The sequence below is a fragment of the Engraulis encrasicolus genome, chromosome 9, assembly GCF_034702125.1.
Source record: "Engraulis encrasicolus isolate BLACKSEA-1 chromosome 9, IST_EnEncr_1.0, whole genome shotgun sequence".
NCBI classification, from domain to species: domain Eukaryota; kingdom Metazoa; phylum Chordata; class Actinopteri; order Clupeiformes; family Engraulidae; genus Engraulis; species Engraulis encrasicolus.
The window spans coordinates 1,271,442-1,294,698 of NC_085865.1; the positions used below are offsets into that span (position 1 = coordinate 1,271,442).

The 23,257-nt window shown below is 41.2% G+C and overlaps 1 protein-coding gene and 1 long non-coding RNA gene across 2 annotated transcripts in view; both read right to left on the minus strand.

Moving 5' to 3' along the window:
- Positions 1 to 593: 593 nt before the first annotated feature.
- flt3 (fms related receptor tyrosine kinase 3) overlaps positions 594 to 23,257 on the minus strand; it is an 85,085-nt gene continuing 62,421 nt past the window's right edge. Inside the window, 1 exon segment of the mRNA XM_063207504.1 lies at positions 594 to 1,121. Within this exon segment, the coding sequence (XP_063063574.1) occupies positions 924 to 1,121 (198 nt within the window). The 3' untranslated portion in view covers positions 594 to 923.
- LOC134454921 (uncharacterized) lies at positions 2,689 to 3,904 on the minus strand. Its single transcript, XR_010035927.1, has 3 exons — positions 3,637 to 3,904; positions 3,004 to 3,057; positions 2,689 to 2,827 (listed from the first exon to the last, which is right to left on the minus strand). It is a non-coding gene; the product is annotated as an uncharacterized LOC134454921 (long non-coding RNA).

Genomic DNA, 23,257 nt, shown 5'->3' on the forward strand with positions numbered 1-23,257 from the left:
GTTTCAGGAGTAAACCAGGCAGGACAGGAGGGCTATATCAAGAACCTGTTCCAGGAGTAAACCAGGTGAAGACAGGAGGGCTATATCAAGAACCTGTTTCAGGAGTAAACCAGGTGAAGACAGGAGGGCTATATCAAGAACCTGTTTCAGGAGTAAACCAGGCAGGACAGGAGGGCTATATCAAGAACCTGTTCCAGGAGTAAACCAGGTGGAGACAGGAGGGCTATATCAAGAACCTGTTTCAGGAGTAAACCAGGTGGAGACAGGAGGGCTATATCAAGAACCTGTTTCAGGAGTAAACCAGGTGGAGACAGGAGGGCTATATCAAGAACCTGTTTCAGGAGTAAACCAGGTGGAGACAGGAGGGCTATATCAAGAACCTGTTTCAGGAGTAAACCAGGTGAAGACAGGAGGGCTATATCAAGAACCTGTTTCAGGAGAACTAGGGACTCCAGGGTCTTCTATTAGATGTCCACCCCTGTATTAGATTATTTGCCTCTTAAAGGGCAACTCCTGCCAATTTCAATGTGCTGTTGTATTGCTCACGCTACCCTTGACTTGTCAGTACCCGGTGACGCCGCATTTTTTGGCTCAGCCCTTTCCGAGATATGAGCTATTCTAATGGGGGCAACTTTTGTTTACATTTAAAAAAAAACATTTTTATTTATTCCCAAAAACATCCAAAAGGTTATGCAACATCAGCAGACAGCTAGCAAACAGTGATACCTTTTGGGAAAATATTTGGAGTAGGCCTATGCTCATTTTTTAAAAAATGTAAACAAAAGTTGACAAGTCAAGGGTAGCGTGAGCAATACAGCAGCACATTGAAATTGGCAGGAGTTGCCCTGCTTTACTCCTGAACCAGCTTCTTAGTGAACCCCTCTGATGAACACAGACACGTGTGTTTCCAAACCGTTGCGTCATCATATGTCCTGGTCATGTGTGTGTGTGTGTGTTGCCTCCTCTGTGTGTCTCTCATGTGGCGTCTCCTCACTGGGTGTTTCACTACCAGCAGACTCCTCCAGCTTTGGGACGGAGAACTGATGATGCTCTGCCATCTCATCTGGGAGGTTTTGGTACAGGGAGCTGCTGTTGTCCTGTTTGGAAATGTTCAGGTAAACCTGCAAGAGTCAGCAGAGGAAAAGAGAGTTTCATGTTCATTTTTTAAAATCATTTATATGCATTCCCTCACACATTTAATTCAACACACACACACACACACACACACACACACACACACACACACACACACACACACACACACACACACACACACACACACACACACACACACCAGGGCTTGATACTGGCACCTGCCAACCGGCCAAATGCTGGTAAAACTTGGCTGGGGCTGGTGGCAATCTCAGTGTGACTAGCCAATTTGGCAGGTAGCTTATTCTATGGTATGCCATATCAGAATAGCGTATATTCTACACTTTGCCCCTTGTGTATCAATTGTTTGCATTTAAGTTCAAGAAAAGGCTCAGTTAGTCAGTTTCTATTTGTTTGTTTTATTTCCATGTAGAAACCCATGCACTCATCTTCTTGCTTTGAGCACCTCATCTTCTGAGGTTAGATATACAGCGTCATGATTAAAAAAAACAAATTTGTGGCTAGTAGAATAGGTGGATGGCTAGTGTCTCAGGAAAACCATTAGCCACAGTGGCCTGCAAGCGAAAAAGTTAATGCCAAGCCCTGACACACACACACACACACACACACACACACACACACACACACACACACACACACACACACACACACACACACACACACACACACACACACACACACACACACCCTTAAGATCCAAATACAGGATCCACCCTTCCAATGACAACAGCAAGGTCAATAACATCCCCAACTAAATCTAGAAAAAATGTGTTGCTTTTCAAATGTTTTTTTTTTCCTCAACTCCAGCTGCTTGCTTCTTTACAGCACACCACCCCCCCAGCTCCACCTTGTCCTGTATAACATGGTATAGGCTACTACCCTTTGTTATTATGCTTCTTTACAGCACACCACCCCCCCAGCTCCACCTTGTCCTGTATAACATGGTATAGGCTACCCACCAACCCCCCCAGCTCCACCTTGTCCTGTATAACATGGTATAGGCTACACCCCCCGCCCCCCCAGCTCCACCTTGTCCTGTATAACATGGTATAGGCTACACCCCCCGCCCCCCCAGCTCCACCTTGTTCTGTATAACATGATATAGGCTTAACTGTAGTGAACCTGGCAGAAACAACAACAAGCAACAAGGCCTACCTATGATCAAGGTCCAAAAAGAATAGAATAGAATAGAATATGTTACGGCTGCATGCATGTCTCGTTTTCCCTTGTTGCCACTTCCTCCAATCAGCTGACACAATCGTGGGGAGTGGCCTAATGAGGGACACCTGAATCTGCAATCGAGGCGCTATAAAGACCAGAGGAATCCTGCTGCTCATCAGAGGCTCTCTTACTGAGACAATGGCTGTTGCCTCTCCAGCCGTCTTGATGATATGGACATTTGTGATCTATGTTTAATGTCTGTGATTGTTAAATAAATCCCACTGGTTGGGCTCTACTTTTAAGAAGGTGTTTGTCTATATCTTTAAAAAGGTTAAGTTTGGTTCTGTGTTAGCCTCGTAGGGCCATTTCAGTGTTGGGGCGTAACCACTGACTTCTATAGTATAACTGGTCAGGTCCTCAGTTGTGCACTGGCAACAGTGGCTGGTCCTTGTCAGGTGTGTTTATGGGGCCTCTTCTCAGGTCAGAGAGCCAAATCCTTAATGATGTTGACTATGGTGAGACCTGCTGGCGTGTACTGTACATTTTCAGACATCTGTAAAGAAAATGATGACAAACGAAGGGTGATGAGAACAACATATATTTCATTACTATGTTATTACTAATATATAAACACATGCAGAGTAAGCAGATGATGGTGTTAGCTTTATATTGGAAGGTCTCTGGTCTTAACTCAAGAGCATACTTTAGGGATTTGAAACTTAGGCCTACCTGACAGTGAGTCCTGGCTCTGTTTTCCAGGTGAAGTGTGGTTTGTTGTTTTGCCTACAGAATGAAACCATGTCACATGAGGATGGGGAAAGGATGTTTACTACACAATGCACTCGTCAGTAGGCCTGCAATCGTCAACATTAATGACAGTTTGCATTACACTATGCACTCGTCACTCAGTACAGTCAACATTAATGACGCAATTTGCATACTGAAAACGAACGTACCAATGACCATCATTTCATCACCAACTAGCAACTTGGCAATTTGACAACACAGAAACAAACAATATTTAACAGTTTTTCACGGAGGAACACAGCTAGACTAGGTTGCTTTTCCGATGTGGCCACTTGTGTGCCAGAATGGTAGTGAAATGTTTACACCATCGTGAATGAATATGTACTTGGTTACGGTACGGAAGGAGGGAATCCATATACCTGATGCACGTCAAACAGACACATTTTGCTTTCAAAAGCAAAGGCATTCAGATTACAATTAAGTTACTTGACAAACCGACAGATCATCAAACACTGAAAGATCAGCATGCTGCCTTTGGCTAATAACAAGCTAGCATTGTCGTACGTGTTTGTTAAACAAAGCTCAGCCACGTATACATGCTTTTATTTTACTTACCAAAACCGCAGAGGTCCTTACAGAATACGGAGAAGTACATCCAAAAGTACAACAAAGCATATTTGTGGGGAAAGTGTACCAAAATTAAATAACCCATCGCAGTGATGAAGCTGTTGAAAGTAATGCAGCAGGGAGGGGGCTTCCCCTGGAGACGCCGCGAGACTCGCCCTTCTCCTTGACAACGGCCTGCCTGTCAATCAAAACAATAATTCTAAAGAATGGCAACTGCCAATCAACCCAAATAGCCATGCTCATTGGTCATTTAAACTATTTTAATAGCTCTCTTAAATACAGGGTCAGCCTGAAAAAAATATCTGGGTTGTTTGGCAGGGAGGGGAAACTACCGTTTTAACGAAACAGGGCCGACTCGGCAAGAATTGCCTAGGAACTATATGGCTTCAAGCACGCCATTGAGAATAATGGGAAAAGGCGCTCTACTTCCTTCTTCCGCCCAAAAATCGTCCCATGTCCCGCCCCCAGCCGTTGCTTCACAATACATCGAACGTCCGCAGTCTAGTTATAGTAGAAGTCTGTGGGCGTAACAAATAGAATAGAATAGAATAGAAGAGAAGAGAAGAGATTGAGAATATATTTTATTTGTAATTTAAAGGTACACTGTGCAAGATTTTAGTTTATTTCCAGAACTCATGCTACCCTTTCACTAAGGTAACCTTTTTCATGAATACTTACTACCACCACAAAGTATTCATTATGACTGGGAAAATTACACATTTCATACATTAAAAGGGGGATCTTCTCCATGGTCCGCCATTTTGAATGTCCATAAATAGACATTTTACCTGCAAAAATGCATGAACTTGGGCCATGCTAGAAAATATAGTTTATTACTCTGTAACCTTTCATGAAAAGATCAAATTTGGCAATAGTTGCAGTACCTTTTTTGACCATTTCCTGCACAGTGTCCCTTTAACAACTGAAATGCTACCAGGTGCCATCCACTAGAGATGGGATTTCTGGCTCTTTGGCGGTATCTGGATCATAGTGGCTCTTTCCTTCCAAAGAGCCGTTAAAACTGGATCTTTTGAACAGTTTTTAATTATTCATCCAGCGTTAGGAAGATAACATTTTTGACTCATTTTGTGTGAACAAGAATGGATTATTTAAGTCACTATTACTGGGGTCAAAGGCGAAATCGCCATTTCACACTGAAGAAAGGTGCCAGCTCGAAACTGTGAGGTGATTAAAAAAGAAAGAAAGAAAGAAATCTGATGAGTGATTCTTTATTCATTTAGGCTACTCTTCAGAAAATAACCAGTAACACTTTACTTGACGCCGGCGTCATACGTATGACATAACAGTGTCATAATAGTGTCATGAACGAGTCATAAACATAATGCCAATGTCATAAACATTTTATGACCATGAAAAGTTGACATTGTTTGGCCTGTCTTTGTCATAACCGAATTTCACTTATAAAGACAAAGCCATACAATGTTTATTACGTGCACCTCCAGATAAGGGCACTAAGTCATCTCCCTACCATGTTTCACCATGCAGTTTACAGTTGTATGATAAAAGGCTACCGTTATCTGTCTGATGAATAGCCAGGGCATACATTTTGCGCGAAGAATTTCAGAACGGCCGTGTGACAGCTTTTCCCAAAAACTGCCGCGTGAAATCGGAATATCCCCCAGGACGTGTGGGCTGGGCTGGGCTGGAGTTTGTTTGAGACCACAACAGGAAGGAAGAAGCGGTTTGGTGTGTTACCCACCACGAAAGCTACTTCAACTACTATAGTCCAGTCGTGATCCCCATAGGCCCCTATACTGAACCCAGAAATGCTGAGTACCCTAAAGTTTTATTGCAGAAATGTCATCTATAGGTCAAATGAAGGGGATTTTGGGCAATTTGCATAATTAGCATAAATATATTGTTTAAGTAAGACTACTATAGGTGAATAGGCAAAAAAATGTAAATCACAGATATCACCTTGAAACTTTCTCAGTTCATTACTGGTGATAAGAGAAGAAAAAAATGTATTGGATGTTTTTTGTATTTTGATATTAAGATATGCGAATGAGGGCATGAATCATCAATTATGCACTAATTTGCATACACACGAAATCAGCTTTGCATGGTAAAACCAGACTCAAAATTATTTTTCTGTGGGTAAAATATGTATATTTCAGGGTTGAGTTAGAGAAAACCTTTTCAGGACCCTGGTCAAGAGGCAGTTTTGACATTTACCGTAGATGGATGAATTAGGTGTTTCATGCTAAACAGCCGTAGCCTGCATGTACATACAGTGAACAAATTCAAAAGAGCTACGTATACAAACATCATACAATAGTATCAATTAATCGTTTATCAATTAATTGTTGTTATATCTGTCTCTTCTGTTCCATTTGTGTTTCTTTCGGCTCCCTCTAATGTTTGTCTGTTGTAAATAGCAGGGAGATGTGATTGGTGGTCATCCCCATTAACCGGATGCGCCACACCTGATCCACTAAGTGGGTACACCTGCGGCAGCCATTCAAAAGGACTGCCGCATGCCTGCTGAGGAGACTTCATTCCTGACCCGTTTTTTTTGCCGACGCTATTGCCGTCCTGTTCCGTCCTGTGACATTGAAGCTTTTTTTGTCTTTTCTTTTGGATTTTGAGCTTTGATGCTCCAGTGCGTTATTTGTACAAACCCCTAGACTTTCGTAATTAAAACCTTTTTGAGCTTTCGTTTTGTGTCTGTCCCCTTATGTTACTTGTTTTGTAACATATTGTGATGACACAAATCAATAATTTGCATCCCTCACCACACCATTTAAAAGGTTTTGGGGGGACCTTATCTTACTACAAAACAAAAATAAAGCATTCATAGTTCATAAGGATGACTACCAAGGAGATAATGAGGCTGGAGAGAGTGTCAAAACAGAATATGGAGATGGTGAAGGCTATGTGGTCATCAAGACTGTACTGTAGTGTAATGAACTGTAATATACTCTACTCTACTGCAATGTACTCTGCTGCACTCTACTATACTGTACTATACTGTACTCTACTCTAGTGTACTGTACTGTACTCTACTGTACTGTACTATACTGTACTCTACTCTACTGCACTGTACTGTATTCTACTATACTGTACTCTACTCTACTGTACTGTATTCTACTGTACTGCACTGCACTATACTGTACTTTACTATACTGTACTCTACTGTACTGTACTATACTGAACTGTATTGTACTCTACTGCAACATACTGTACTCTACTGTACTGTACTGTGCTGCACTGTACTGTATGCTACTGTACTATTGTACAACTACATAGGACTGAAACATGTAGAGCATTCTGAGGTCAAGTACAATATGATGCAAAAAGGTGTGGTGGGAATGAGTTATGTTACTGTTACCACTATGAATCTTGAAGGTTAAAAAGGTCCTGTGGCATTTTGTTGGGGGGTGGGGGGTGCATGGTTGGCCATCCTTCCTCCTGGACTATGTGTGTGCCTTGCATATCAAGAAAATGAGTAATGGTTCACCTTTATAGTATATGCCATATGGGAATTGTTGCTTTATATTGATATTTCTCCTATAGGTAAGGGTGGCAAAGACCTACAGTTCATGTTGTAATTGAGCTGTCCGTTTTGACGTAGCAATTGAGATACTCAATGATCACTGAGGTAACGGTAATACAACACAAGTAGGCTACTAGATGAGGACTTGTTTGCAAATTCTGAAAAAAGATATCCATTTACTTCTGTCTACTTACTGAACACCTATATGGAAATCATTTTCTTTATTTCATTTCAACTGAATATATATATTGAGTAATCTATAATGCCATTCTTAAAGATGACTTAAATGCACTCACTATATGCACAATATTACCCGTGAATATGTAGGATTTGATGATGGGTTATTCACACGCATGGAGAGGTCTTGTCCAGGCACGTGCGCACCAGGCACGTGCACTCCAATACGGCAGGGGAGGCAGTGCCTCACCAGTCATGAGAATGATGAGATGCAGTAAATGTGAATAATAGTAACAATAACAATTATTGTTTTCGAGCATCTGCGCCATAACTACCATTTGTGCAGTATTTAAACAGTTTCAATCATTTTAGTGGCCAAAATCGTAATATTTGCCCATTTCATGTCAAATTGCTCCGAATATGCTGACTTTGGGGCAGCTCCGAACTTGCCTCACCCAGGATTGCGCAATCCCTCCTTAACAAGCTTGAGCGCATGCGCCATTTTGCTCGTTCTGTGTATGCAACCTGGTAAATTGTATTAAACGTTTTATACACTTAATAGAAATATGTATGGTGTGAGCTCATTTTCCTGATAATGTTTTACTATTTTCTACGTGTGATTATCATTTCTTTACTCTGAACGCTTTCCACTGAAAGATACAGTAGTGCGGCGAGCTGCAGCTTGGCCTCACCCTCGTTCTGGCATTGAGAGTCTTGCTGGCAGTTACGTCATAGCGAATCTGAAGTTCAAAATAGTCGGTGTCATTAGTGTTGGCTAGCTTGTTCACTTTGACCATGGTGGATTTCATAACGAAACTAAGATCATTCTCAAAGTTGGATTTCCAAGGGAAACAAGACGTGATAAAGAATGGACGACCGACACCAGAGCTGAGGAAATTGATTCAGGAGATTGGACAGAAGATTATTTGATCATTTCACAGTGAGTGGTACAACCGAAAAGACTGGCTATGTGGAATGGGAGACAACAAGCAAAACAATGTTAGCAGTTTGCTAGCTGGGTTGGATATGTCAAACCGTGAGAATATTATTGCTAGAAGCCCTGTAATCAAGACAGCATTTCAAGGTAAGGACATTTGATTATTACATTTGCCCGCCGTAGCGTTGACTTGGGTCTAAGTCTTATTTGATTTTGTCAAGATGAAGGAAGAGTTGTAATAGAAAAATAGATCGGTTGCATTTGTTTTACAGTAATGGTTTACATATGCATTTCAGGCGTAAGCTTAACCTGTGTGACGGAGGTCATCTTGCACCTGTTCACCTCCCTCGGGGATCGAAGGTGCGACCTTTTCAACTACAACGGTTCGGAATGGGAGACACAGTACGATACCGCTGGGCCAAGAGACTAGTCTCTCGGCCCAACGGCACGAGACTGTATGAGGCTATCGGAGGGAGGTTTTACCAACGTTCCACGCCAACTCTGTGCTAGTTAGCCTCCGTTACACTCTCCCCCTTAAACCTCACTCCCATCCCGGGTCAGCGGCACCACTGTGACGGAGGTCATCTTGCACCTGTTCACCCCCCTCGGGGATCGAACGTGCGACCTAGTCAACTACAACGGTTCGGCAATGGGAGACACAGTACGATACCGCTGGGCCAAGAGACTAGTCTCTCGGCCCAACGGCACGAGACTGTATGAGGCTATCGGAGGGAGGTTTTACCAACGTTCCACGCCAACTCTGTGCTAGTTAGCCTCCGTTACACCTGCAAATAGTGAGAATGTTTTGAATGACATAGCAATGGCTACATGTCTCAAAGAATAATTTATCACGAGTGATTTTGGCAACAGAACGAACTAGGGGTTGTGGGTTCCTGAATTTTGGTTTGGTTTGCGGCTGTGTGTTCACTTTGCCAGTCCCAGCATGCCCAAGTGATAACGTTGCTTGCTATCCTAACGACGCAGTTTAAAATGATAATAATCAAACGCTGTATTATAATACACGCTTTGAGGTTCGGCTCGTCTGACATTCTTTGAAATGTCCATCCTCGAGATGAACGACTGTGGAATATTTCAGCGTCATTGTCTATCGTTTAGCCTAATTAGGTTGAGTTTGGGTCCGCTATTGGTATCAGTGGTTTAGTGAGGATGAGTGGGATAGTTGACGGTTCTCAGGAGGAGTGTCCTCAAATGACGCACCATGTCGTGCCTATTTTCTGTCTACTCTAGTCTTTTTTACCGGAGGTGGTAGCCGTCCATGATCACGGCCACGTCTGGCTTCATTATCTATTTCACAGGCTACACGAATGATCATCCCGGTGGGGTGATATTCTGTTGTTGAATGCATAATGTGAATTGTTGCTGTGTAAGCGGTAGCCTATTACAATGCAAGCATCGGGTCTGTATTTTCGAGTGGTGGAGTGAAAGGAACGCTGAGAAGCAGACCTCAAAATTCACCATAAGAGCGTTTTTGTCCAAAATGCTCGTGTGGCTTGGGGTTATCAGCGTCCCCTCTTTCAAAGACCAGAAAACACTGAGAATTGCCTTGTATCTTGACGGCCTATAAAAATACAGTATAATCCTGGACACATATCGCGTCTGATCTGAATGTGGTGTCCACCTTGCACTAAACAATCTTGCTTACAGACATATTGGTGTAGGGAGGAGGAGTAGGCCTAGTAGTAGCGCAGCCTGTGCAGTAGGTAGGTAGAACTAAACGTGACTCTGCCGCCAGTTATATGGTGAACTTGACTCGAACTTGTTAAATGGCACTGCCCCACCGTTGTACACCGTGTGTAATGGCATTCATGGCTGGGAACTGTGTGTGTGTGTATGTGTGTGTGTGTGTGTGTGTGTGTGTGTGTGTGTGTGTGTGTGTGTGTGTGTTTGAGTGAGAGAGAGATATCTAATAGCATTTTCTCTAAATGCAGTATGTTTTAATATGTAGGCCTACCTTATGTTAAGAAAGCTATGACATATGAAACTTATAGGTATTTGGGCAAATATTGATTTGAAAATCTGATATTGGAAAAGTCAGTGCCTCACCAGCTATAAAGCTCACCGCACGTCACTGGACTCTTGTCCCTTACTCTATCTCATGCAAATAAAAATATCTATGTTTTGGAAATTAGTGAATGGAGAAGCTACTACCTTGGACACATTGTTGCACTGACACCTCCCCATTCAGTATGCTGCTGAGTGAGCATTAGCAGCAATCTATTCTCACCGTAGTTTTAGTGTGGGAAATACTCATTCTAATTCAGGCCAACTATGAATCTACTCAGATTGTTCACAATATCACATTTGCTGTCAAGCATGTACGCACAGACTCACTCATATAACATGTTAGAAAGTTTTCTTCAGATGGCTCCAAGGCTAGAATTACTACCCTAAAGAAACACCATGCAAAGTCTGGTGCTTTTGTCACTTCTGTAACGGTAAAACCCTTAGGGTAATAAAACTTTAGGGTACTCAACATTTCCGCGTTCATGAAAGCCGAGAGCGTCGATACGAAGATCTGTAAGTTGCTATAAGTTACCCAATATGTTTGTCTGTGTGTCTCTACAGTATCCATTGCAAACGTCTTGTTTAGAATATGTGTCTTAATCCTCTGCTCACTTCTCATTTCTTTTCTTTCTTGCGTAACCGCGCGTTGCATAGGGAGGGAAAGTAATCTCATCGCCCCCTGCTGGCAACGTTCCAACCCCCTCCAACAAATGAATGTTTTTTTTCTTTGAAAAATTACATCTCGGCCCTGACGACGAAGTAGAAGTAGTGGCAGTCATATTATGGGTATGTTGGCCCGTTTTATCGAATCAGGTGGTAAAATGTTCGTTTTTTCACTGATCTGAGCTGATTTTAATATTCTTTAAAAAGCTAATACAGAACTACACTGACTGGCATGTGTGGCTTGTTTACTCCATGTAATTAGCATAGCCAAATTAGCATAGCCAAACATGAGCCAGAGAGGTGGTTACTCGTCACCACAGAAGCCATCATATCTACTAGAGAATTTAAAACCATACCAAAATGATCGCGTGTATATATGTGTAATAAGAAGACAATGTGGAACTCATAGGATTACAAGAATGTGAAGATATGCGAAGAACTTGCGTTCGTTCGCGTTCATTTGTTTCTCTGTGTTGTCAACGAGGCGCGAAGCACAGCATGCTGGGAGCTGTAGTCCGTTTCCGACCAGATTGGCACAATTTCTATTTTTCTTAAAAGGGCAAAAAATTACTTAAGATTTTCACAGGTAGTAGTTCATGCTATTGTGTACGCTGAAAAATGTGTCTGGTGTTATAGTTCCAAGTCATATCTTTGTGGGATTTTTTTAAAAACTTGTCTATGGGAGTTTCAATAGGATCACCCTGGTGTTTGGAACGTAACCGCTAGGATCGCTGTTTTCCACTTTCCCTCCCAATTGCCGTCTGTACAGTAGCCTACACGCGCGTTCATTTCATATCCGGGACTGTTGCTGTTGTTGTTTCAGCTGCTGCACAAAATCACGTTCCCAAGACAACCTAGATCAGAAAGCGTTAAGTAGGGCCTATTCTAAAATATGGATCATATGATGGTGGTAACTGTGGTGTTGTGTTTAGCCTATGTTGCAATATTATCCTTAGAAAGATCAAGAAGCGCGCTCAACACCTTGTCTTCTTATATTTTACACTGGGTGTTTAACTTCGTCTATGAATGAACTCAAATCTCAAAAGAAAGTGAATAAAGTCAAGTCAAGTCAAGTCAAGTTTATTGTCAATTTCTTTACATGCACTGGTCATACAAAGAATTTGAAATTGCGTTTCTTGCTCTCCCATGCAGACATAGACTAATCTAGGTAAGGACATAGACAGTATAGACATAGACAGTACTCATACATGGACATAGACAGTATGGACGTAGACATTGCTCATACAGACATTTAAAGTGCAAGACTGGACAACAGAAGACTTGTAGAGACCATACATTAAGAGGAGGTATTTTGTTGTGCTTTTTCTAAAAGTCCTTTATAGCGTTAGTAATAGTAGCATTTGAAGAAAATAAATAATTAAAAAAGGTTTATTAAATACACCAGCAGCAGTATGTGTGTGTGTGTGTGTGTTTGTATGTGTTTTGTGTGCGTGTGCGCGTGTGTGTGTGTGTGTGTGTGTGTGTGTGTGTGTTTAGTGCAGGTAGAAAGTGCGGTGTGCGTCTGTGTGTGTCTGTGTACCTGTGTATGTGTGTGTGTGTATGTGGGTGAGTATGAGTTGTGTGTCAGTGTGTGTATGTTTGGGTTTAGTGCAGAAAGTGCAGTGTGCTTGTGTGTGTGTGTGTGTGTGTGTGTGTGTGTGTGTGTGTGTATGTGTGTGTGTGTATGTGTGTGTGTGTGTGCATGTGTATGTTTTGAGTTAGTGCAGGTTGAAAGTTCAGTCACAGATGTAGTAGTGCAGGTGGAATGTTCAGTCGCAGATATGGTGGTGGGGATGAGGGGGGGAGCGTTGTCAGTGGCCTGGCTGGCTAGAGGCTGACAGTGAAGGGAGAGTGGGTTGAGTGTTCAGTATCTTGATTGCTTGATGCATCGTGCTGCTTGCAAGCCTGGTGGTACGGGAACGGAGGCGCCTGTACCTCTTTCCAGAGGGCAGGAGGCTGAACAGTTTGTGTGCAGGGTGGCTTGTGTCTTTGATGATCATCAGTGCTTTCCGGGTGAGGCGTGCGGTGTAAATGTCCTGCAGGGAGGGGAGTGGTACTCCAATGATCTTCTTCGCTGTGTTCACAACACGCTGGAGTGTCTTCCTGTTTTTCTCCGTGCAGCTTCCTCCCCGCACTCATCAGATTTCTTTTTTCGTTTTTAATCGCCTCACATCACAGACGTTTCGGGCTTACACCCTTCTTCAGTGTGAAATGGCGATTTCGCCTTTGACCCCAGTAGGTGTGACTTAAATAAACTTAGTTACCCAAAATGCCACCGCAGGTGTCTCCAAAAAAGCCCAGTGCAGGTACCCAAAGCGCACCACTAGAGGGAGACGCAATGGATACCCATCATTCTAACTTTACAACAATTACGCACGTTCCAGCAATCAAAACAAAACAAAAATGCAAATAGAAAATTCTTTCAGTGTCCATGTCTTAGTGTCTCAGGCTTCAATAGACAACCCAAAAGAGGGTTTCAAACCCCAACAAAAAAGTATTTACAACTTGGAACCTCACTTTAAGAAAAAAAGAGCTAAGAGAGACATAAACATGTAGCCCACATCACAGACATACTGTATGTTACAAAAAGCAAGACAGAATAATTTCTTCATTCATCCCTCTTGGGATGAGAGTATCCAGAGTGTGTATTCTTTATTCACTTTATGTTGCAATATTATCCTTGCCAGTTGGGGGGAGCTGTTGCCTGTTTATTGGAGGGCTATATATGTAAGTGGGGACGAGAGAGAGACAGATTAAAGATGGCAGTCCTACAGTCAAGACTCACGTTGAGTTATTTCACAGGACACGACATGGTGTCAGATGTGTTGTGATTTCGGACAGACGCCAGTGCATGGTAGAATCACCTATTGGGAAAAGGGCCGAGTTGGTGAGAAAGTTTGATGAGTGACGGCGAGAACGCTGAACTGCCTGGAGCCCTATCTCACGCCTTTAATTAAAGTCTTCACGAAAAAAAAAAAATTAATTTTCGTGGTGCATTCACGTTATTGCCCGCCTTTCGTAAAGTCTTCACGAAAATAATAGATTAATTTTCACGCTGCCTATTCACTTGAATTGCCCATGGTTATCCAAACGTCTGCAGGGGCGGGGAGAGGGTGCTGACAGAACACTGCTGATACACTCAGGACTCACTAATTCGACGCCCTTTCGTTACTTACGCCTTATGTCCCCTAAACCTAAACCTAACCCTAACCCTAAACCTAACCCTAACCCTAACCTTAACCTTAACCCTAACCTTGACCCTAGACCTTGACCCTAGACCTAACCCTAAATTGCTTGTTTGAAATGTTTGATTACCATGTGACAGTAGGCTACCGAAAGGGCATCAAACTAGTGGGTCGCTAGGCAACAGTCGGGCAACTCAAGTGAATAGGCAGCGTGAAAATTAATACTTCACGAAATTAATACTTCACGAAATGAGTGAGATACGGTTGGGTGGAGAGCCAGCTGCCCCAATTACATTTTCTCTTCTTTGTGGGGTCTGAACTTTGTCCTAATGTGTAACTACAATATTGATAACATTCCTGTAAAACTTGCTTCTTACCATAAACAAAGTCTGTTGGCCTGGTCAATGATTTACAAACACAACTTAAGCCCACAGAGGTTTTATATTTGGAACAATAAACATATCCAATTTAAAAACAGATCATTGTTTTTACAATACTGGTTTGACAACAATATAGTACTGGTTAGTCAACTTTTCAATACTGATGGTCATCTTCTCTCATACTCTGATTTTCTTCTTAAATATGGTGTTCCCGTCACGCCGAAGGACTTTGCTGTTGTGTTTGATGCCATTCCTGCTGTCATTATCTCTTTGTTTAGAGGCATTGAGGCCCAGGCATATGTCCCTGTTATGTATGATATTACTGAGACTCATGTTGGTAGAAGCTGCTTCTCAAAGAAGGATTCAAACAAAACAATACGTCTTCTCCAACAAGAACTCACCACTGTGTCGTCTTCTGTTTCATTTTGGTCTAGTCATGTGAAGGGCATTTGTTGGGATAAAGTATGGTTGCTACCTCACAAATACTGCTTGGTCAATAAAGTCAGAGAGATTTCTTTTAAGTTAATTCATAGAATCTACCCGTCTAACCACTATCTACAAAGACTTAAAAAAGATATTGATATAACTTAGTAGAGTAGAGTAGAGTAGAGTACTTTTATTGATCCCGAAGGAAATTAAGGTGTCTGTCAGCTTACATAAATACACAAATCCAAACATACACAAAGAACTTATACACATAAATGCACATTACAGTAAAAGTATATCGCCTCTCTCTCTCTCTCTCTCTCTCTCTCTCTCTCTCTCTCTCTCTCTCTCTCTCTCTCTCTCACATACACACATCCTCTCACTCTCTCTCTCACCCCTTCCCCCCCAACACACACATATTGTCACACACACCACACACACACACACACACACACACACACACACACACACACACACACACACACACACACACACACATACAATCAAGGTCCTTGTAGGGCATCATGTTGCATACATACACACAAAAAGTCAAGATAACGTGTTCAGTACACATAAAAGAGCCAAAGTAGTTCTAACTAGAAAAGTGCTCCGAGATCACATACCTCCGCCAGGGCATGGCATAATTAGCCTAGATAATGGACAATAATAATCACTTTGCCAATATGACCGACTATATTCCTGTCAGAACGTTCAAAAAGACACACTCATGTCAGTTCAGTCATTTGCAAAATCTACCTGCTTTGAAAGCTTGTGATCACGCGCTGATAGAACTGTAGCCTAATTAATGAAGGGAATGTAATGATTTTGACCAACAGAACTGAAACAACTACAGAAGGGTAAGGCCTTTTTTGCCTACGATGGTATAGGCTATGCATCATTCTCATGGGCCACTGGTTATTCTTGGCGCTGTCGGTTGAAGCGACATTTGCTTCCCCGCATTCCTCAAATCACTATTCACCGTTTCTATCTCGCAACTGGGCTTGGTTTTAAATTTAGTGAAGGGGGTGTTTGACCAGCATTGTGAACTTACACAGCCACAAATTCCATATTTTTGGCGATGGTACCCAATTAATTCGACATTGTCAACTAGGGCTGGGTATCGCAGCCATGTTCCTGTATCGATTCGATTTCGATTCTTAGGGCTTTGAATCGATTAATCACGATTCAATTTGATTCGATTCGATTCGATTCAATCCGTTCCCTTCTTGGTGCCAGGATTTCCCTCAAAAGATGCTGTTGCCTATTTTTATATAAAAATGTCAAAGGGCTATGGCTTGACAGTGTTAAAGCGGTCCTATTATGCTTTTTCATGTCCACTACCCATTTATTGGGTTACACAGCATCTGTTGTATGTAAAAGCTTGGTGAAAGACGCAATTCACAAATTGGCCTCTTGGGGGAGAATTTCTCTGCCGCAGGAACGCTATTTCTCAACTGTCAGAGAACGCGTGGTTGGGTTTTCAACATTCTTTTGTTTCCTGTACGGGTCTACGTCATGCTGTACCTAACATTGCTGCTTATGGGATGGAGTGTTGACGATGTCACAGACCATTTATTAATTGCAGAGACAGTAGACCTAATGCGCATTTGTTCATCGCAGCCACATAGCCTATCTGAATTTGACAGTATTGTGATGAGATGTATCCTATTTGTGAATACACCACTCAGTGTACAAGAATAGTGTACAAGAATAGTGTTCCATACAAGGATAGGATTTTGCCATCCACAAGTTGATTCCATCACGGAAGGTTTTTTTTTTTTTTTCCAATTCATAAATCGGCTCTGTCAAATAGGCTACAGCATCGGTCTAGGCTGTAGGCTACACTCACCTGTGGCCTAAGTTATATATTTTTTGTTTGATTGTGATATTTAAGCTGCATTTTACATTGATAAAATACCATAGGTAGGCCTATGGCTAACGGGTCAGAAACATTAGAATGAGGAAGATCGAAAACAGACACGTGTTAACACAGTTGCGCACTGAGAATCCAAAACACTTCCAAGTGGGTGAAAGACTCGAATCTCTCCTCTCTTTCTCTATTCGCTTCAGGGCCGTTTTGCATAAGCTGTTGACAAGACTAACTGTTGTTTGTTAAGATGTGAAAATTGTATTGCCTTTTGAAGCATAACATTAAGTAGAAGACGTGCGCTGATTTTATCCAAATAGGTCTATCACGGCTTGACCAGTAGCCGTTTGCACCAGCAATGTTGGCAACGCTTAGCCAGTTAGTATAGGCTATGCATAGGCTACAATTCGGTAATTAAAATGCAACGCAGGGGTGCATTTCTCAAAAGAAAAGTTGTTAGCCTGTTAGCAACTTTGGTAGTTGCCAATGGGAAAATGCATTGAAAACAACAAAGTTGCTTATACATTAGCTACTTTGGTTTTGAGAAATCCACCCCAGTATTGTTCATATCTGCAACAGCAACGTGGATATTGGCTTGATGACGTTTAAAAAATGGTCGCGTCGTCGGACGGCATGCCATTAATGAAACTGATACTGAAACGGATATTGTTTAAAAAAAAAAACTCCTGTCCTGTCGATAAATGCGAACAGAAAAAACACGAAACCGAGACTATGCCTATGGCGTTATTATAAGACCAGTCCAGCGGGCGCGTCATTTCTGCCGGGGACTGAATAGAAATGCAGTTACTAAAATGAAACCATGCACCTGAAAATACTCTGAAATGTATTTTTATGAAGCATAGCCTATTGCCATTGTGCATTAGGCCTACAGACAACGAACAAACAAGAACTCATTTTTAAAAGCCAACAGCAACACGTGCGCTCAGTAGCCTATTCAGTCTGACTTGCAATTAAGGGGCAATAGACCACAGAACGCATTTGTACACGGAGTTCATATCACAAATAGGGTGTCACAATATCACTGACAGACGTTGAATTGATAGGTTTGAGTCCGACAAGTCGTGCCGCTTGTCTTACTGGGCGCACTCTTTCAATTTCGGATTTCGTCTTTGACAGCCACACAGGGGCTGCTGCAAGAGCGAAGAAAATGTCCACAACTTCGCTGAATAAATATCCTTTGAACGGTGTGCAGCAATTGCAGATGATTAGCTTATTGGATAGCCTATTTTGTAAAGGTTAACTTGCCGTTAACAAGGAAAGGTGATCTGATTCTTCCCCGAGAATATTCTTTGTGTCTTCAAATTTCCACCAGTCAACAGCAGATCTAGACTCCCACCTAACGACCAGCGCGACACTTGTCTGTTTGCGAGCAGTAAACTTGGCTGGTAACCTTTAGGCCTACAGTATGCAAGGCTAGACAGCGGGTTAACTAATCAGGCCCCTACTATTGCGTTAATAATGTTTAAGATAATAAAGATACTTCAGCATAGGATATCAGAAATAAAGAAGACAGCGAAGATGGCTTTTAGTTTTTTTTAATATGACCACAATCGCGTTATAACGCATCATATGCAATATGCGTATTATTTTATGAAACCTCAAATCGGACGTAATAGCCTGTACCCAGCACTTTCAAACCTATCTCAGATTTATGCTAGACTAATTGTCCCAAGCGATTTCGAAATCAAACTGAAGCCTGCACGGAAGACTCGCATTGGATAGGGACTGGGTTTCAGCGAAAGACACAGCAAGGCGCACAAAAGTAAGGGTTAATAACATAACGTGGGACTTATGATGCGTCCTTTTCTGATTAATTGTGGACATTGGGTGAACTATTTGGCTTTCAACTTTAGACAGAGGCTACAGGCTGTGCTGTTGACGTAATATTAGTAATAGAATGCTTCATGAAACGCTCCATGCTGCGCCGAGATTTCAGAATGTTGACGGTCTAACATTCTGCACTTCGACGCGTTTCAAACAGGCGGCGTAGGGTACATGTACACAATGATAAAAAATAATGGACATGAAAACAAGTGGTCATTCGAAATTAACTCCACTAACCACAGTAAAGCAAAATATTAACAATGAAAGTTATTCTAAATAGCATAATAGGGCACCTTTAACAGATTGCTATTTTGTAATAATAGGCCTAGGCCTAATTGACTAATACCTACTGGGCATTTTCCATAGACCTAAATGAAAGAAAAAGAACGAAAAGAAAAAGAGCAATCGATTTTGTTCCCTGTGAATCGATTATGTGAATTTTAAATGATATCGATCGATTATCGATTTAATCGATTATTTTCCCAGCCCTATTGTCAACCAAAATGATCTGCGGTGGTCACTGTCCATCTCGCAACAATTCACTTCCACTTCACACATATTTCAGGCAGCGGAAATTAATTTTACATGATTGTTTGTTAACTGCAATGAGGAGTTAAGATGCAGTCCCAAACTATGGGCAATAACCCCAAATGTATATCATTGGTTAAGACACGTACGCCGATGCTTATTGGCTATTCGCCCGGATATGGTGTACATTTAAAGACAACATGGCGGGTGAGTACGACGTAAATGTGCTGTCATCCGAATTGCAATGTATTTATCGTACGTTTATCATATTATTATTTATATTTAAGGTGTACGATCATGAGCATTGACGTATAGCGGCTTATTTTTCCTAGGGTTCTTCTAAACAATGGCTTGTGAACTTTGATAGCTTCATGTACAAAAAATCTCGTGAGAATCTGCATTGCTAAAATTTGTAGCTACACGACACTAACCTGTCTAAATGTTATCTAATTACTGAACTCTATGCCTGCCTAGTATAACTAAACGTGTGAAATGAAGATAAATTACATATACAATTGCATAGCGTAATATAGACTACCAAATAATAGCACAGAATTGTATTTGTCTGAGTCACGAAAGAGACCAGGCATGTATTTGAGTTTAGGTGGCTATTGGCAAATGCTATTGGGAAATGTAGCCCAGGTATACGAATTCATGAGGCGCATTTTCATATTATTTTATTTGATAGTCTGCATCACCTTACGCACCTTGCGCCTCCCCCTCCCCTGGTGAGGAACAGAAGAACATCGGTCCTCAACCACTGCCAATGAAGACGGCAAGGTAACATTTAGGACTACAGTAGAATAGCATTACACATAAATACTATATTCACAAAGTTAACCTAAAACGCACCTTAAAAAGGTGTATGGCTTTGTCATGTTTAAAACATTACATTCTGTTAAAAGAACTTAGATGGCCATAATCATCACTGTTATGGCCATAGTCTCAATTTCTTCTGTATTGGCTTGTGCATTTACCATCACCATGCTCTTATTTTCCCATGTGCTTACCACAGACAGTTGTTGTAGTATGGCTGTGTTACTTACACCATAAGAGTTGCGTGAAAACAGCACCAAAAATGTAAATGAATGTATAGTCGTGTAATTATTACTATATTAGGTGTAGTATGCTTTATACTTACACAGAAATTATATAGTGTATCATTTAATATCCCACTGTCCACCTATCCCACTTCAGTCATGGATTAAGGTGTAGGTAGAGGTCAGGTGGGATTCAAACCTACCGTATAACCCCCAGATTGAAAGACCAACTAATCGTTTCCCAACCTATCATAACACTGACCACTTGTCTCGCAACAAAAACAATATCCCTTCAGAATCTGAACATTGGCAAGTTTCACTTCAAGGGCCAAGTAGACAAGTAGATGCTTCCCAATATAAAAGCAGCAATACCAGTGTCAACAAGCAAGCCAGCCTCAAGCAAAAAATGGAATTTGTCCTGAAAACAAGGCGATTTTCCTCAAGTCTTTATCTGAAAAAGAAATGGGGTAGGGGCAACAAGCAAAAAAGAGTAGTAGTTCATCACTGAGCAGCACAGTTGGGATGATATATGCACAAAATTTAGGCAACAATTAGCAAAAATGTAGGATGTGGAGGTTGCGTCTATTCGACAACGTGCTTCTCAGTCAGATTATCTGTCACATTTACATCATAAAATACTGTAATTTACCTTTCATGCATAGGAATGTTGCTGTTCATCAATGAATCTGACTGACTAGTGCAAACATTTCATAACCATATTTACATATTTGCCTGTTTGCAGACATAATCTGTCTTTACTGAAAGTTTTGAAGATACTACAATGGTCATCAATTTTAGGCAATTTATTATTTATTTATTTATTTACAACTCTACTAACTACTCTGACCACAATCCTATAAAGTGCAACTTAAGTACTACAGCACTGTCAGGTGAAATAAAAAATTGCGCTTGATGCTCATTGTCATACCCAATGGCAAAGTTTACCTAAAGAATATTATTCATTATTAGAATATAAACAGTTGGTATGTTTAGATGTAGAAATATAGCAATTACTACTTATCTGTTGTATCTGGGGATGATACTGTCATTCATTGCGAATAGGACAAAACCGCTCTATTGCTCTAACTGAAAAATGAGAAACATGTTGCATTAGGCACTTACCCTGGCACATACACACTCACAACTACAAGATAACTTAAAGCGGCACTATGTAGGATTAAAAGGTTAATTAATAACTGTCCCGAGTCAGCCGGTGCTCATAGACTCAATAGTAAGTGAATGATGACTCTCGCGACCACTTTTACAGTCCGCTGATAGAGAACCCCGAATGTAACTTGACAGAGAGACCCGGTCGAGTGTAGTGGGAAACACTTCTCATACGAAATAAAAAATGCTTACAGATACATATCCACATTTGTTCTACCAACTGCTGGCATTCTGTGATGAAAACATCACAGCAAGCTTAGTTAAACATCATTTTTTCATGACTGTGTAGATTTTGGGACAGGTGTGCCATGGGCACCCGGCAAACTATGCGATCCTACATTGTGCCTCTTTAAAAGAAATTAATAAAAATAAGCCAGAAGCATCAATCTGGAATTTAGACCAATCGTGTCAAAATAAAGGTCCAACCGAAATCTTGAGATAAGGCAAAGTAGACATTCGGTTGGTTACCACCAAGCCATGTCACAGTTTACCATAAAATAAACTGAAGTTGAGACTTGTCTTTGATGCCCGAAAGATGTATTATTACAATGTTTGTGACATCAAATATTGCTGCCTGGTCAAATGATCAAATTTAAAAAGATACGGAAGGGGTATGCGTTGGAATGGAAACATTTGAGGGCATCGTAGGTGTCATTGTAATGTCACAGCGGATTGGAAAAGTAACAATGTTCTACTTGCGGAGAGATGTTACAGTGAATCTAAAGTGACAAACCTCATTGCCATCAGCATTGGGCATTAATAGTGCAACAGGCAGTTATCGAGAAATAATCACATCCAAATGTTGAGAAAGCGCATTTTAAGTGAATGGATGCAACTTTGTATAGGGCTGTATAATAATTACTTGTACATTCATCATCAAATTTCCAAGCTAAATGGACTGTAACTATGGAAGAGCTGCACCTATTGAGGTATGAGAGTAAAAGCATTCTGAAGCATTCCAGAATTCCTAAAACTACAGCTCACAAGACCTCACAAAATATGGCATATTGTAATATTTTGATCCAGTGGTGTGAGTTACTTTACTTAGTTAACTTTTTTGTGGTGGATATACTGTATATTTGAGCAGTTTTTTTGTGGTGGGTATACTGTATATACGTATATATATATATACTAATTCTAAATATTGAATTCATCAATTTTAGGTGTGTATACATTTTCAGGTGGGTATACTGCATATACCTGTGTTCTATGTAGACTGTACCACTGTTTTGACCCTACCCACTTCCAATTCCTTTTCATCTCTCTCAAACCAATTGAAACCCAGGTGTTGATCCCTGAGTCCTGGAGTAATTCTTGTTGGTTCATGTTGGTTGGTCCCTTCTGGAAGGCAGTGGCAATGATAAAATGGCTATAGACAAAACAACCACACAGCCAAGTCAACATTACACTTACTGTGGTTGGCAGCATGCATTTCTATGGTCTTGGTTATGTAGGCACACTTCATCTGAAAATTACACCTGGAAATCTGCGAAATACGTGTATGTGTGATGTGAAATGTGTTCTACAGTATAACTGTTCAATGTAAGACAATAATATTATAGATGAGACTCTCTGGTGGACAGAAACACACATGCACCGCAAACTAACCAACAAATGAACACACAAGAAACTCAGACTATCCCATATTTCTCTTTGATACAGGCACCTAAATATTGTATTTTAAGAATGATGGATGGTCTATGTATTGTGATGTATGAGATGACAGGAGAGTCTACCTCCTTGATGAGATGGGGAGCAACTGGTGAAGTTGGCTGAAGGGATGGGGTCATCTAAGTCGATGCGCCGTGGTAATAGAGAGCAGTCGACAGAAGGATTTTAGACGTCTATCGTA